The 16,099-nt window shown below is 25.9% G+C and overlaps 4 protein-coding genes across 12 annotated transcripts in view; 1 reads left to right on the top strand and 3 right to left on the bottom strand.

Annotated features, from left to right (window-relative positions):
- The window catches only part of LOC120357800 (E3 ubiquitin-protein ligase cblA-like), a 4,536-nt gene extending 2,333 nt beyond the window's left edge, over positions 1–2,203 (bottom strand). Inside the window, exons 1-6 of one of the 6 annotated variants that reach the window (XM_039449338.1) lie at positions 1,918–2,202; positions 1,266–1,325; positions 1,064–1,152; positions 396–482; positions 178–291; positions 1–18 (exon numbers count right to left, since the gene is read on the bottom strand). The exon at positions 1–18 is cut by the window's left edge and continues 33 nt beyond it. In XM_039449338.1, the coding sequence (XP_039305272.1) occupies positions 1–18; positions 178–291; positions 396–482; positions 1,064–1,091 (247 nt within the window). In that variant the 5' untranslated portion in view covers positions 1,092–1,152; positions 1,266–1,325; positions 1,918–2,202. Of the gene's footprint in view, positions 19–177; positions 292–395; positions 483–1,063; positions 1,153–1,265; positions 1,326–1,917 lie in introns of all 6 variants that reach the window. The other 5 variants (XM_039449336.1, XM_039449337.1, XM_039449341.1 and 2 more) reach the window with 5 other exon arrangements.
- Positions 2,204–2,268: 65 nt separating this feature from the next.
- On the bottom strand, positions 2,269–3,038 carry LOC120357766. Its single transcript, XM_039449242.1, has 2 exons — positions 2,839–3,038; positions 2,269–2,604 (listed from the first exon to the last, which is right to left on the bottom strand). Exons 1-2 carry the CDS (start codon positions 2,926–2,928, stop codon positions 2,269–2,271), a joined length of 426 nt encoding a protein of 141 aa, XP_039305176.1. The 5' UTR covers positions 2,929–3,038.
- Positions 3,039–3,110: 72 nt separating this feature from the next.
- LOC113005951 lies at positions 3,111–4,817 on the bottom strand. The gene is made up of 3 exons (XM_039449205.1): positions 4,344–4,817; positions 3,328–3,903; positions 3,111–3,199 (listed from the first exon to the last, which is right to left on the bottom strand). Exons 2-3 carry the CDS (start codon positions 3,874–3,876, stop codon positions 3,128–3,130), a joined length of 621 nt encoding a protein of 206 aa, XP_039305139.1. The 5' UTR covers positions 3,877–3,903; positions 4,344–4,817; the 3' UTR covers positions 3,111–3,127.
- A 2,366-nt stretch (positions 4,818–7,183) lies between these two features.
- Positions 7,184–14,746, top strand: LOC113002643. 4 transcript variants are annotated; one of them, XR_005574768.1, is made up of 6 exons: positions 7,184–7,767; positions 8,197–8,772; positions 8,901–8,963; positions 9,040–9,243; positions 9,479–9,800; positions 10,062–10,203. XR_005574768.1 is itself a non-coding variant. In XM_039449209.1 (6 exons), the coding sequence occupies exons 2-6, from the start codon at positions 10,082–10,084 to the stop codon at positions 14,705–14,707; spliced, it is 513 nt and encodes a 170-aa protein (XP_039305143.1). In that variant the 5' UTR covers positions 9,073–9,243; positions 10,062–10,081; the 3' UTR covers positions 14,708–14,746. The 4 variants fall into 4 exon arrangements, 3 of the variants coding, with proteins under 3 accessions (XP_039305143.1, XP_039305142.1, XP_039305144.1); XM_039449209.1 differs by lacking the exons at positions 7,184–7,767; positions 8,197–8,772; positions 8,901–8,963; positions 9,479–9,800 and adding exons at positions 11,274–11,333; positions 12,693–12,797; positions 14,485–14,587; positions 14,665–14,746 and having other exon boundaries at positions 9,073–9,243; positions 10,062–10,283; XM_039449208.1 differs by lacking the exons at positions 7,184–7,767; positions 8,197–8,772; positions 8,901–8,963; positions 9,040–9,243 and adding exons at positions 11,274–11,333; positions 12,693–12,797; positions 14,485–14,587; positions 14,665–14,746 and having other exon boundaries at positions 9,627–9,800; positions 10,062–10,283.
- The last annotated feature ends 1,353 nt before the right edge of the window (positions 14,747–16,099 follow it).

The following is a 16,099-nucleotide window of genomic DNA, read 5'->3' on the forward strand; positions in this document are numbered from 1 at the left end:
AACAATTTTCATTATTATCTTTACAGAAAAAAGAATATTATTTTTAAGTTTACATTTTAATTACGATTAGTATACATTTAAGCATACAATTAATGTAATTTCTTATTTAAATAATGAAAATGTTACTTAAGTATTATATTCAATTGTCAAGAAATCTAAAATGAAAAATAATATTACCTGTAAGTTCATTTAAGTTACTGTCACACATATCTGTCGTACTATCATATATAGTATTTTCTGCCAACGCATAAGAATTTTCAATAATACAATCGATGTTAACTGGAGTTATGACTAAAAAAAGTTTTTTAAATCATTAATAATATATTATACCTTATTGAAAAAAGTTATTTGTGAACACAAACAATTTTAAATTAAGAAATAAAAAGTACACGTACCTTCCAATTTATTTTTATTCTTGTTAGTTTCTGAACAAGAAAGAGAACTAGTGCTTTGATTTTTGTCTTCAATGTCAATAGTTGCAACTACAGAAATGGAGAATTTAAATAATTAGAAAAATATTTATTTCTAAAAATAATATATGTGTGTGTGTTTGTGTGCGTGCGTGCGCGCGCGCGTGTGTTATGTATGTACACATATGTATATATATATATATATATATATATATACTTTTACGCTTATTTTCTGCTGCCTCCATTCTTGTCATTAATTTCTTATATTATTTTGTTATATTGTATGATTACAACAATACAGTATAAGAATATAAAACATTAAGAATATATAAGAATATACAAAATTTAAAACTAGTATAATTAATAATTTGTGTTATTATAAAAACAATTTAATTGTAACATATAAGTGATTTATGTTCGTACTCATAGCTTGTTCCCATATTTAAAATCGTTTTTAAGCAATCTTAAAGTGCTATATGATTATTTATTAGTTGGATGAGATTTTAAAATGATTAAAAGTCACACTTAAAGTAATATTAAATATACAAACAAACTATAAATATATGTTTATATTATAAAACTAATTTAAAAAATCTACTATAAATCAATCTCTATATTATTACGAATCTAAACAAAGCAAATAATATTGTTACCTTCGAGTTCATTGGAATTATACGTCATCTCCGAGTTCGTTTTCGACGTCGGATATTTCGTTGTGTAATTTTAATGTTATTAATTGGCACTAATTAAAAGAAAAATATTTTATTTTTCATATATAAATAGTTATAGAAAACTTTGTTTTTACAGTCGACAAACATTATTTATCATTAACTAGTAATTATCTCTAAATTTTACCTTCATCTATAGCTCCTTCTGTATGTAAATCAGCACAAATTTCGTCATCGTCATTATCGTCTATAAAATTTAACATGAAAAGTTGAAATAACAAAGTAATATGAAATTATGCAAGATAATTATTCATAGAAATTGTACAAAATATTTACACACACGCGCATACACATATTATATATAATACACACCATTTATATAATATATAGTTTACATAATTTTAAATAAATTTTATTATTTGCAGAAAAAGAGTAATTGGTGCATATGTATATTAAATGCATAGAATTATACGCTATTTTATCAGTTTACGCAATTTTAAAAGTCCAAATGTTCCCACTTTTTTTAGAACAGCCTATAAAAGTAAACATACACACACCAACACACACACCCACACACACACACACACACACACACACACACACACACACACACACACACACACACACACGAGTACGTGCATAACTTTTATATTTACTTTTACTGTTCTAAAAAAAGTGAAAACATTCGGACTTTTAAAATTGCGTAAACTAATTATATATATATATATAATCAGTTTACGCAATTTTATGTATATATAATACTATTTGTAGACATAGATATGTATACATAATTAAAATATTTTATTAATGAATAAAAATGGTAGTATATAAATAATTACCTATTAGTAATGCCATTTCGTCTTGCTGACGTCCGCTATCCACATCAAATATCAGCAGAAATTCTTTCAATGAGTAGATACCGGTAGATAAATAATTTTGTGCTTCTTGTATCCTTGTATTTTTATATTTAGTGAATCGACAACGATTTCTTGTTACTTGTAGACCGTTCAACAAACGATTGTAGTTGATTTCTTGATCTGTTATTAATTTAGAAATATTATCTATAAAAATGTAATATTTTAATTAAAAATATAAACATTTAAAAATTTAATATATTTTATATTATATTAAAATACATTGTATGTATATTGTAATAATATATTGTGTTTATACTATATATTAAAATAAAACTAAGAAGAAATACCTAAAAGTATCCAAAGATTTGGATGAACTGTTTGCATCTTTTGCGCCATGATATTATGAAATGATTCTACAATATTGTTGGTTCTAATTGGGCATCCATATACACTTGTTTTTTTCGATATTGGAAGCCATGTGTTTCTCATATACTTCATAAAGACCAACATATTAGGATAATTATCAGATTCTTCATCAGCAATTGTCTGCATAATGTTTAAGCCTTCTGCAAACATTTCTGATGGTGCTAATGCTAAAGTCATTGCCATGGATACTATTTTACGTGGTGCTTTTAAAAGTCCTAATCGTTTCCACTTTTTAAGAACAGCCTACAAAAGTAAATATAAAATGTATAATTAATAAAATATAAATAATACAATATGTAATAATATATTTCATAAATGTTTAAACGTTTTTTAAATAATTTATTAATAGATAATTATTTTTTTGCATGTTTTTTACATATAAATGACAAAACTTTTAAAATACTACATAAATATTAGAAATAAATAATATAAGTAATCTCAACCAATAATTTTGTTAATAATAAGTATTTGACATACTTGACAGTAATGAAACCAACAGCCTCGTAGAGATGCATGAGGAAATTGTTCATGGACAGCGTTCATCGAGGCTTTTTCATAATCCATCATTATGAAACGTAAATTACATTGTAGATCAGGCGCCAATTTTATAATTTCTTTCCATATAGCTTTGTAAACTAATTGTGTTCTGGCTTCACACAAAATAAATAATACTGCAATACCCTAAAAAAAAGGGAAAACATTTTTAAAAAAGTACGTATAAAATAAAAGTACATATGGAATTAATAATCATCATTTGTCATAAAAATCAAAATATCTTATCAATGTACCGCACATGTAATGAAAATAGTTGTGCAAAGCTTGGTACTCTAGGTACAACCTAAAAGAATATATATTTATATATGACTGTAACATAATATTTCCTCAATTATAATTATCTACAAATAATATTCCAAAAAAGTAATATTCTTTAATCCTATATATAAAATGCTAGTGATTAATACTTACAGAAAATGTAACATCAATAAAAATTTCAGAACATTTCTCTAATATTTTTAGAAGCTTATCAGTGGTAAACATGTAGGAACATTTGTTATCTTCAGATATAACACAGCCTTTATAAATATTTATTGTAGGTTCATAACCTCGAAGCAAACTGTCAAGCTCATACACGTTTGTAGGTAATGAAGGACGCATTTTGATTTTTTCTCTTGATAACTGATTTCTCATAGCATTATATGAAATAAAAGCTGCAGCTTTTGGATTTTTTCGAGAAACAGTATCAAATATTTCTTTGTTTGTCATAGTGGTTTCTTTGCACATTTGAATCATTTCTTTTTTTAAATTAAAAATGTCAGCTATATAAGGCTCGCTTGAATGGTTGTGTTTACAATCTAAAATAAACTTTTCATTTTCTTTAATTAGCACACCTTTGCATGCTGTACTACGTCTTTCTGCACAACGATATATGTAATTGTATCTTTTATCAATATTATATGTATATCCCTCATATACATACAAATAACTGCCCTTTCTTTTCCCAGATATTATTTCCATTTTTATATTGCAAATATAAAAAGTGTACTGTAAATAAAAAAATATAAATATATAAAATATAATATGTATAAAAATGTTCTCTGTTTATATTTGTTTCTTAAAATATACACTTTTTTAGTTATATAATAAGGTTCAAGATTTTTACATCTTTTTGTTCTGTTGTATTTTTTTGTTGTATTTATGTTTACAATGTTTTTATTAAATTAATTAAAAGGTTATATATAGACTGCATTCTGTAATCCACTACTAGTATTTTAAAGATCTGTAGTTCATATTACATATTATAAATTTTTAATATTGGCAGTAAATTACAATGTATGCAACCTACAATGTATATACAATAATCTGTAATTGATTTAACAAAATTAGTTGTGAACAAAAACAGAATAGAAAAACTCAAGAAAACAAGAAGATCTTGACGCTATTGTATTACTGAAATATTTATATAATATTAAATTAAGATGTACCGTGCAAAATTTAAGCACATGGAAAACGATTTCTGTTAACTCCAATTAGGCTGTGTTCGTAAATTCACTGCTAATACTAAAAATCTATAGTTCACGTTATGTATACTATTTGATAATTATTAGATTTTCAGTATTGACAATGAATTTACGAACGAAGCCTTTATTGCCGATCGTCACGCAATTGACGGTTTCAAAAACGTTTATATTAACGGACAAACACATTCGCACACGCTCAAGCCCCCAAAAGGTCTTTAATTACATTTTACATTGAAATCTCTGCAATCTAATGGCCGGTATACAATCTTGCATGGTCGCATAAACATATGCATAAGAAAATTGATTGGTCCTTAAGCAAACGCATAAAGAAATGGACAAATAGTAATAACAATAATTCAATAATTTTCAATAATTTGGAAAACGCTATTCAACTGCTAGTCATTTGCTAATTTTTATATGTTTTTTTATTTTGTTTTCATATTTATTATTTTTAGCAAAATTTTGAAATTAAAATCAAGGGGGTGCGCACGATTGGACACCACTACTCACAGCGGCCGATGCCTAGAGTTTTTCCGTTGGTTCGGTTAGATAAGTTAAGATGATTGGTTGGTGTCCAATCGTGCTGTGTTCAAAACGGTATCACCCAAATCAAGTTTAATCACCAAGTATAATCGCCATTGTTTAGACTTTTATTTCGTGATTTCATGAATGTTGCGATTGAAATGTTTGCTAGTCATAAATCCAAGTATTATATTTTTATTTTATTGATAAATTGTACAATATTTTATTTATTAGGTTTGTTCGAGTTACTTGAAATCCCCAAAAATTTTTTGCACTGGAGATGAGATAAATATATATTCGATCGTAAGAAAGAGAGAGACGATAAAGAAATTAATTCAAAAAGGGCAACAACACGAACAGGCCTATTATTAACTTAAAAATTTATCTAGTAACTTTATATCTAGTTATTTTTAGGCAGCTTAATGCATCGTTCTTGTTTGTGCAAACAAAATTATGTAAAAACAGGTAAAAACATGATGAATTTTTATCTTCTGAGTACAAATTAATAAAAATTCACAAAAATTAGTGAAGTTGGGTATCCTAAAAAGTTTACAATGTAAATACTTTGTAACACACACACATACTCTATTCTCTCAAAATTAAAGTAGGAATGGATTACTACAATTAATATTGATCATTATATTGTATGTATTATCAATGTTAGCAATATTGTTTGTTAAGCACAAGAAATGTATTCTCTCTCTCTTTGTTTGTTAAGCACATGAAATGTATTCTCTCTCTCTCCGTATTATATATGGAAATAGATTAAATATGTACTTATGTATATATACTTATGTGTCACCCGTGTCAAACATATTCAAAATGACTATTTAATATGATGGGCAAACAAAATTTACATCGTAAATTTCTTAGAATACATAAACTTTACTTTTTTGTGAATTTTTACTAATTTGTACTCGGGAGACAAAAATTCATCATGTTTTTACCTGCTTTCACATAATTTTGCTTGCACAAACAAAAATGATGCATTAAGTCGCTTAAAAGTAACTAGGACTAAAGTTACTACATAAATTTACAAGTTATTAATAAATGAAATATGTTGTACTATAATTTAAGCCTGCCGCAAACGATACGTTTTTTCTTACTGGATTTCTAACTGGATTTTCTTACTTGCTACCGTACGGGCAATGGTACCGGCAGTGCTACTGGCCGTGGCTTCACACGGTGCGAGTTTTCGTACGGGCTAAGCAACTGAAATTTGTTTCATAGAAGCGGCACGCTTAAATATGGATGAGATAGATGAGATGGATGAAATTATTGCAACAGTTGTACATTGTCGTAAAATTGCATTATTTTTAATTATTGAAAAATTGCGACAACAAAATAAATATCGCCGACGTTTATGGAGTCGACAGTCAATACATTCTTTAATGCCTTACTTTTACTGTACTTATCATGGTAATTTGGTGTGTTTATCGCATATAAACATGGTTCCTATTAGTAGGCCTCTATTAAACATAAAATACTTTTTTTGGACTATTTTGAAGTTTTTTCATTTTTGCACGACGTCATGTTTGCGAAGTGAATTCACGTTTGAACTTTGACAACACTTCGACAGTATAACTTGGTATAACCCAGTATAACCTATACAGACTGCGTCCTGATTGGCTTTCACAATAAACCAGTACAGAATCACGTAAGAAAAATAGGACATGATCTATTACGAAAATCCAGTACGCGAGCTAGTAGCGTAGCCCGTAAGCCATTTCCAATACGGGAGCACGTAAGACTGCCAGTATAGGAGCACGTAAGCAATCCCGTAAGAAAAAACGTATCGTCTGCGGCAGGCTTTAGCGATAAAATGAAAATATAATACTTGTATACATAGATCTATCAAACAAACAAACCTTTAATTGATTTAATAAAAGTATTTGTAGTCAAAAACAAAAGAAAAAAACTCAAGAAAATAAAAAAATGTAAAAATCGTGACAATATTGTGTAATTAAAACATTTATATAATATTAAAATTAAGACATACAATACCTTAATCTAGAAATCTAAGCACTTAGAAAACAATATTTCTGTTTTTCTGCTTTTTCTTCAAAAGTTATATTAGCCTCTGCAATCTAAAGGTTAATATATGAACGTGTACGAAGACGTCCGTTTCCGACAACTGCAGGCGAACCACAAAATATATAAGCGAACACCAACGACTTCTGTTTAGGGCTTCCAAAATTCTGCTAGATCTATGGCCGGTATTCATAGTCGATTCTTATTTCAAGATCGTCTTAAGTAACGTCTTAAGATGCTAATACAGCTCTTTGATTAGTTGATGGCATCTTAAGATGATACTTAAGATGATCTTAAATATAAGAATCGACTATGAATACCGGCCTATGTATACAAATATTTTAATTGCAATATTCATGAAAAGTCATTCAATATTCACGAGATAAAAGTCCAAAGAAACGATTATATTTGTCCAAATTTTAATTTCAATTTTTTGCCAAAAAAATAAATATGCAAAGAAAATAAATATAAAAAAACATACAAAAATCAGCAAACGACTAGCAGTCAAATACCGTTTTCCAAATTATTGAAATTGTTAGTACAACAGCTTCCTTCATGTAAATATACACTAAGTTGCGTTCTAAAATTCATTCAAAATTTAAAATATGTATGAAATCTAGATTTTCAGTGACAGTGAATTTTGGAAGCCCTAAACAGAAGTCGTTGGTGTTCGCTTATATGTTCTGTGGTTTGCCTGCAGTTGTCGGGAACGGACGTCTTCGTACATATACTCGTACGTTCATATATTAACCTTTAGATTGCAGAGTATAACTTTTGAAGAAAAAACATAAAAACAGAAATATTGTTTCCTAAGTGCTTAGATTTCTAGATTAAGGTATTGTATGTCTTAATTAATTTAATATTATATAAATGTTTTAATTACACAATATCGTCAAGATTTTTACATCTTTTTGTTTTCTTGAGTTTTTTTTTCTGTTTTTGACTATAAGTACTTTTATTAAATCAATTAAAGGTTATTGTATATACATTATATAGCTGTGTACTGTAATTAATTGCCGGTACTAATCTATAATACATAACGTGAAATATAGATCTTCGAGTGAATTACGGAATGCAATCTATATATAAGCTTTTTATTAATTTAATAAAATTGTAAACATAAATGGGCCATAAAATTTAATAAAATAAAAAAATATAAAAATTTTGAACGTCATTGTTATAACTAAAGAAATATATATTTTGAAAAAATAAATATAGCAGGAAACATTTTATATTTATTTATATATATTTTTTTAATTTACAGTACACTTTTTATATTTGCAATATAAAAATGGAAATAATATTTGGAAAAAGAAGAGGCAGCTATTTGTATGTATATGAAGGATATACATACAATATTGATAAAAGATGTAATAATATATACCGTTGCGCAAAAAGACGTACTGTGCTGTGTAGTGGATCATTAATAAAAGTAGAACAAAAATATTTTATTAAAAATGAACATAATCATCCAAGGGAGCCTTACATAGCTGATATTTTAAAATTAAAACAAGAAATGATTCAAATGTGTAAAGAAATCACTACAACAAACAAAGAAATATTTGATACCGTTTCTCGAAAAAATCCAAAAGCTGCAGCTTTCATTTCATATAAAGCTATGAGAAATCAATTATCAAAAGAAAAAATCAAAATGCGTCCTTCGTTACCTACAAACGTGTATGAGCTTGACAGTTTGCTTCGAGGTTATGAACCTACAACAAATATTTATAAAGGCTGTGTTATATCTGAAGATAACAAATGTTCCTACATGTTTACTACTGATAAGCTTCTAAAAATATTAGAGAAATGTTCTGAAATTTTTATTGATGGTACATTTTCTGTAAGTATTAATCACTAGCATTTCATATTTGTGATTAAAAAATATTACTTTTTTGGAATATTATTTGTAGATAATTATAATTGAGGAAATATTATATTATAGTCATATATAAATATATATTATTTCAGATTGTACCTAGAGTACCAAGCTTTGCACAACTATTTTCAATACATATGCGATACATGGATAAGGTATTTTGATTTTTATTAATTCCATATACTTTATTTTATATATACTCTTAAAAATGTTTTCTCATTTCTTTTTTAGGGTATTGCAGTAGTATTTATTTTGTGTGAAGCCAGAACACAATTAGTTTATAAATCCATATGGAAAGAAATTATAAAATTGGCGCCTAATCTACAATGTAATTTGCGTTTCATAATGATGGATTATGAAAAAGCATCGATGAACGCTGTCCATGAACAGTTTCCTCATGCATCTCTACGAGGCTGTTGGTTTCATTACTGTCAAGTATGTCAAATACTTATTATTAACAAAATTATTGGTTGAGATTACTTATATTATTTATTTCTAATATTTATGTAGTATTTTAAAAGTTTTGTCATTTATATGTAAAAAACATGCAAAAAAAATAATTATCTATTAATAAATTATTTAAAAAACGTTTAAACATTTATGAAATATATTATTACATATTGTATTATTTATATTTTATTAATTATACATTTTATATTTACTTTTGTAGGCTGTTCTTAAAAAGTGGAAACGATTAGGACTTTTGAAAGCACCATATAAAATAGTATCCATGGCAATGACATTAGCATTAACACCATCAGAAATGTTTGCAGAAGGTTTAAATCTCATGCAGACAATTGCTGATGAAGAATCTGAAAATTATCCTAACGTATTGGTCTTTTTGAGATATATGAGAAACACATGGCTTCCAATATAAAAAAAAATAAGTGTATATGGATGCCCAATTAGGACTAACAATCTTGTGGAATCATTTCATAGTATTATGTTGAAAAAAATGCATACGATTCATCCAAATTTTTGGACATTCTTAGGTATAATTTATGTAGTATTTATAAATGTATATAAAAAATTATATTTATAAAATTTAATAATTTTTCTTTAAGCTTATTGTTATACATATAAAACTGGAGAACTTTATTTTTGTTTAGTTAATGAATTAGAAATTAATTTAAAAGTTGTAAAAAGAAATTTTAAATTAATTTTTTAAATATAAAAATAAAAATTTTTTTATGTAACGTTATATGTATTAAAATAGATTTTATGTGTATTAATAAAATAATTTATTTTTGCAGATAATATTTCCAAATTAATTATGGATCAGGAAATTAATTATAACCGTTTAATAAATGGCCTACAATTATCAAGGGATCGTAATCCGTTTAACGAGTCTAAAAATAAAAAAATTGAAAAAGCACAATATTATTTATCCAGTGGTATCTATTCATTGAAAGAATTTTTGCAGTTATTTAGTAAGGAAAATTTACGTAAGCAACAAAGAATAGCATTATTGATAGGTAAGTATTGACAAATTAGTTATTATTTTTTTAAATATTTTATTATATATTATGACGTTATTGTTAAAATACATTTTGTTATTTTTTATGTACAATTACTTTAAAAATGTTATACATACAAATTGAATGCAAAATGTAGATTTTAAATTTAAAATATTTTTATGTCATTATTTACAAGATATTTCATAACTGATAACATAAAAAATTTGAAAAAGTAATTTTACATAAAAAAAAGTATATACAATTGTATAAATAATTTTTTTTTTATATAAGGCTTTGCTTTTAAGAAAAGTACTTTGGCATTCTTTTTAATTAATTTAAATTTGAATTATTGCATGTCTTGCTCTTTTTCTCTCCTTTTCTTTGTCTCTTTTTCTCTTTACTTAAAAAAATGACCCATCAAATTGATGTTTTATTGACGTTGAACTCATCAACATTATGTTCTTTTATGTCAATTTGACATCAATTATTCAAATTTTTGCTAAAAATGATCTTTAATTTATGTAATGTGTCACCTATATAATTTGTCTTCACACAGTAATGACAATACATAAATATAAAAAAGTATAACGTTTAATTTTGTAAAATTTAAAATAGTTCACTAAAAAAATTGTACATAAATCAAACTTTAATATATTATATTAACTTAAATTTTTAATATGTAAAAATTTATTTTTTCATATATATTTAATATTCACAAAGTTAATTCTATCAGATAAATTTAATAATGTATTGTATAAGATTGTAAGAAAATTATATTAAATTACATATGGTTCTTCTAATTTAAAAAAAGCATATCATCCTCAAATTTTCCAATTTTTTTTCAAAATTAATTTTTTCAAGAACAAAGTTTTGTATATAAACATTTGTGTTTTTGATTATTTTTGTAAAATTATTATCTTCTTGATTCTATTATTATTCCTTTGTACGACTTTATTATTTGTTTGTTCTACAATAATTTATACATATTAATAAAGTTGAATTTTTTAGATGATGATAATGAAATGGAGATTTGTGCTGACTTATATAAAGAAGGTGATGTCGATGCAGGTGGGTTAACATCAGTTAACTTTGTAATAATTTTTCAAACATTGGCCAATAGTATATTTATAAAATAGAAAGTTTATTTCAAAATAGTTCTGTTAAATAACTTATTATATACAAAATTTCTTTTTAATTCCATTTGCTTTCAGCTTTAACTATATATAGAGAGTAGACAAAAAAATGGAAACACTTGTGACAGTTACAATTTTCTTGTTCAGAACTGGGAATATGATATGTTTTTAAAAACCACTAATAATACGTCAAAGTTAAAACTTAAAATTTTAAAATTCTTTAAATTTTTTATTTGTAATAATTTTTGGTGAATAACATAATATTAACATAATTGTTTAAAAAATGCTAATTTAGTTTCAAAGTTGTGTGACATATTTGCAAAAAATTGTAGGAATATCTAAAAAAAAAACGTTCGTTTTGTAAGAAAAATATTTTAATTTATAATAATTGTGTTAAATTATTTGAGAAAAATTTTTTTTTATGTAACTGCAAAGTGTTGAGAATAGACAGAAAAAAATAGAAATACCTAAGAAAAATATACTTTTCTATATTAATAAGGAGTTGGGTCATTCTTTGCCTGCAATAATCAAATAATACAGTCTGTATCTTTTTTAGAAATTATTCAATAAGGAAAATATATTGATAAAGAAAACTATATCTTTTATCAGTGTTTTTACTTTGTTGTCCATTTTCTGCACTTCTGAGTGCAATTCTGCAGTTTATAGAAAATTTTTTTTCAGTAAAAGTATAACACAAGTACCATAACAACAAATTACAAAACGTTTTTTTCAAATTTTCTATTTTATTTTTTTTGGCTGAATACACGACTTTGAAACTAAATCTGATATTAAGATTTTTAAAAAATAATTCTAATATCTCAGTAATAAGTTCAGAAAAACACTTCATAGCTTAAAGGTTAAACCGGGGCAAATGAGAGCCAAACGCAGATGATAGTGCGTTGAACTTCGTAGAAAATTAATTTTTGTATGAAACTGAATGCTGTGCACAAGACAAAAATTTTCTTGATACATCAAATTTTTAAAACAATTTTACTTCAATAAACTTTTTGTATAGTCTATAAGTCTTTAAGAGCATACGAAGAATTAAAATATTGTATTTGGGATTTTATTTGCCTCGGTTAAATTTATATTTTGCTTTTACCTTAGAGCCACTTCTCTTATTTCTAAATTTGTTCAAAGTTTTAATTTTAACGTACTATAGAAATCATACACTCTATATATATTTTTAAAGCTGGCAAAACAAATTTTGCTACTTAATTTTGTAAACACACACACACACGCACACACGCGCGCGCGCGCGCACAGAGAAAGTAATATATATATTTATTTTTAGTTTCAAATGCTAATGTTGAAAATATGGAAATCAAATCAATTGGAATTGAAAATCAAACTATTGATTATTTACATACTATTGAAAATAATCCAAATGAACTTGAAGGTAATATATAGTTTTTATTATATTCATATTTTAAATAAAATTTTTTAAATAAACAGTTTTCTATAATACTAGACAAAACAGGCGCACGTGTGGCGCGCGCTACAAGACCTATATTACATAATTTTATACAAATTACAAATTGAATATTACATTATTAATCATCAATACAAACAGTCAAAATACGCGATTTCCGCGAACGGCTATCATTTAAGAAATAAGCGCTGAATAAGAACCAATCAGTACATTGGAAAAGCGACAACATAAATTTCGAGATTACAAGTAACAATGCAATGCACTTTTGTAAATAGAGAAAAGAGAATTTTATCTCTTCATGATAAGTGTAAGATTGTTATTTGTAGAAAATAATTTTCGCGTTCGAATAAGCACATGCGCAATTACGGGAAACGATTTGATATCGGAGACCATTGCAATGTGCACTCTGACTTTTCGTCACGTTATCGGTTCAATGAGACCATGTCTCTAACCGGCCGATCAGCTCGATTGACCATGATTTTTTGAACAAGTCACGGGTTGACAAAAGCACCCCAGAAAGTGCGTCTCTTTTAAGTGACTTGCTACCTGCGACTATGGCTTGTAAAATACAAGTGTCTTACGAATCATAGTTAAGAAGGCTTAATCGACATTAAACGTGCGTTAAACGTGATTCGGGAGGCTGAACACATTCGCAACGTGCTCACTATCGATTTCGTATCCAGCGCGTTCGAATTACCAAGTCATTATTTTGCAAATCGGATAACAAGCAATGTCTTTTGAACGTGCCATGAAGAAGATGCTTGTAGCGATATAAAATGCTTTTTTATAATTTTTTTTGTTTTTTAGGTATAATTATTATTTTTATTAGACAAAACACGCACGCGCTACAAAGCTTCTAATATTACATAATTTCATACAAATTACAAATTTAATATTACATTATTAACCCCTTAATACACATAGTTAAAATACGCGATTTCCGCGATGACAACCGTTCATGAAGTAAGCACTGAATGAGAATCAATCAACACATCGGAAAAGCGACAATAAACTTTAAGATTTCGAGTATAGATGTAATGCACTTTTTCAGATAGGATATTTATAACCTTACATTTTGTCTATGATTACTATTCAAGATTATTTATACATGTATAAGGAATACGGGATGTAATAACAATACAGATAATTATAAATGCTATTATTTTCAATTTTCTATTTTATTTTCTAATTGTGAGTACTGAACAAAATATTAATAAATTCTTATTAACATTTAGTTTTTAAATTATAATAAATTATATATTGGATATTTAAATTTTTCTAGAATAATTAATAATTGGACATTTAAATTTTACTAAAATTACTTTTATAATATTAAATGCTTTCAATGTAAATTTAAATGTTTAATTTTATTTCTTTACCTGTAAAAAGTAATGTAAATATCGATAATGTTAACAATTAATCTTTCGATTTAAGTTTCACACTGTTAAATATTAATCAAGTTTTAATTAAAATAAGTTACTTTCTATCCTGTAACATTTATTTACAATATTTTTCAATAAAATGTATATTTTTAGAAATATTCAGCTGTCCTGACAAATTTTGAACAACCTGTATATATAATATTTTATTAGTATTTTTATTGTTTATTTTACATATTTTATATTATAAAATTTTGATAAAAACGATTTTTCAGATACTAAAAAGGAATATCAAAAATGCCAAGTCGTTATTCAGAAGCTAAACGTACAAACCAAGACAAAACGCCAACAGAAACGAAAACCGTTATTTACTATTAAGTAAGTCACAATTTTAACCACTTTTATAATTTAAAAAAAGTTGAAATAATTTTTTTAATTGCTAAAATCTTTTTCAGTTCTAATAACACAAATATTCCAGCCAAATCGATTAAATATTAATAATAATTACAAAAAAAACAGGAAAATTAAAAAGAAACAGGAAAAAGAAAATATCTAAAAAAAAATATCAAAACAACAAAAGCCAAAAACTTCCCAATATAAAGTTGTGTTATTGTTATAAAACCTGTTCTTTAAGCTAAAAGATTTAATTATTTGATAAAACATTTAACGTGATAGATTTGTTTAAGAAAAGTATTAATTAGATAGATTTCAATTTTATAAGTTCTTCGTCAGCTTTTTTTTATTACTACACGTTGTTTTGTTTCATATTGCGTAGTAATGTGTAATGTAGTACACACACTAGTTCTAATCATACTGCGATATAAAGTGAAAAATTAGTTGCAAAATAATTGTTAAGTATGTTGGTTCAATAATTTATAACATATTCAAAGTACAACAGTATTTTTCACGCTTTTTAAGAGGAATATTAATTTGCTGGATGTTATTGTTTTAAGTTTAATTAGTTTTTCAACAGTTTTTATTAAAACACGTTGCGATTTATTTTATATTGCGTTGTAATTTGATATGTGATAATAATTATATTACAATATAAGGTGCAAAATTAGTTATTACATACGTTGGTTTAAATATTTCATAACATATACGTTTATTGTACAACAGTATATTGCGTTGCAATAATTAGTAATGTGATACATAATAGTCGTAATCGTTACGAAGCTCGCAGTGACAAATTGATGTGTTGTAACTTTAATAAAAAGAATATGTACGATCTTCTAAGCAAGCATATTTCTAGTGTTTACTTAGTGTTTGTATGTTACATTTAAATAATTAAAAATTATACTATTTCTTGCATAACGTATTACATTTTTAACCTTTCCTATTGTATTGTCCTGTAATAAGATATATTATTGTTTTTAGAGCGTCTCAGTGTAAATTCTCTCCATATTCTCATTTTTGCAAAATATCATTGCGCCTGTATGCCTTTGTGAAAAGAGGAAGTAAAATAATCAAGAAGACATGTATTAGAAGTTCAAACAATTACATTTAATATTTATATGTAACAAATTCTTTGAATTTTAATTAAATATACACAATTTTTAACTAAATATAGAAAACTTCTAATGCTTTTATTATATATGAATAGTTCTACAAGCTGAGTTATAGAAGTGACAGCTTAGAAGTATTCTCGTATATTCATTTATTTATTAAATACTTGTTTCAAACGTTAATTCATTAAAAATTCAAATTGCATTAACGACAGAATCAAAATAAGTATGATTTAGTGGCAGATCAGGAAAAACGATTCATATTTTCACTAAGTAAAGTGACAAACACATTTGAGGAAGGAGGGAAAATAAAAACAGGTACAATGACTCGCATTGAGCCTAATTAGCTCATGACCATATTTATATACACTTTTGTCTAAACAGT

Source organism: Solenopsis invicta, chromosome 5, assembly GCF_016802725.1.
Source record: "Solenopsis invicta isolate M01_SB chromosome 5, UNIL_Sinv_3.0, whole genome shotgun sequence".
NCBI classification, from domain to species: domain Eukaryota; kingdom Metazoa; phylum Arthropoda; class Insecta; order Hymenoptera; family Formicidae; genus Solenopsis; species Solenopsis invicta.

Bases quoted from the DNA above. Each gene is read 5' to 3' on its own strand.
- LOC113002643 (XM_039449208.1), top strand. From the start codon at position 9,752: ATGTTGAAAAAAATGCATACGATTCATCCAAATTTTTGGACATTCTTA. The intron at 9,801-10,061 runs GTATAATTTATG...TTATTTTTGCAG, and splicing joins AAATTTTTGGACATTCTTAG to ATAATATTTCCAAATTAATT. The intron at 11,334-12,692 runs GTGGGTTAACAT...ATTTATTTTTAG, and splicing joins AGAAGGTGATGTCGATGCAG to TTTCAAATGCTAATGTTGAA.
- LOC120357766 (XM_039449242.1), bottom strand. From the start codon at position 2,928: ATGATGGATTATGAAAAAGCCTCGATGAACGCTGTCCATGAACAATTT. The intron at 2,605-2,838 runs GTATGTCAAATA...TTACTTTTGTAG, and splicing joins GTTGGTTTCATTACTGTCAA to GCTGTTCTTAAAAAGTGGAA.
- LOC113005951 (XM_039449205.1), bottom strand. From the start codon at position 3,876: ATGGAAATAATATCTGGGAAAAGAAAGGGCAGTTATTTGTATGTATAT. The intron at 3,200-3,327 runs GTAAGTATTAAT...ATATTCTTTTAG, and splicing joins TTATTGATGTTACATTTTCT to GTTGTACCTAGAGTACCAAG.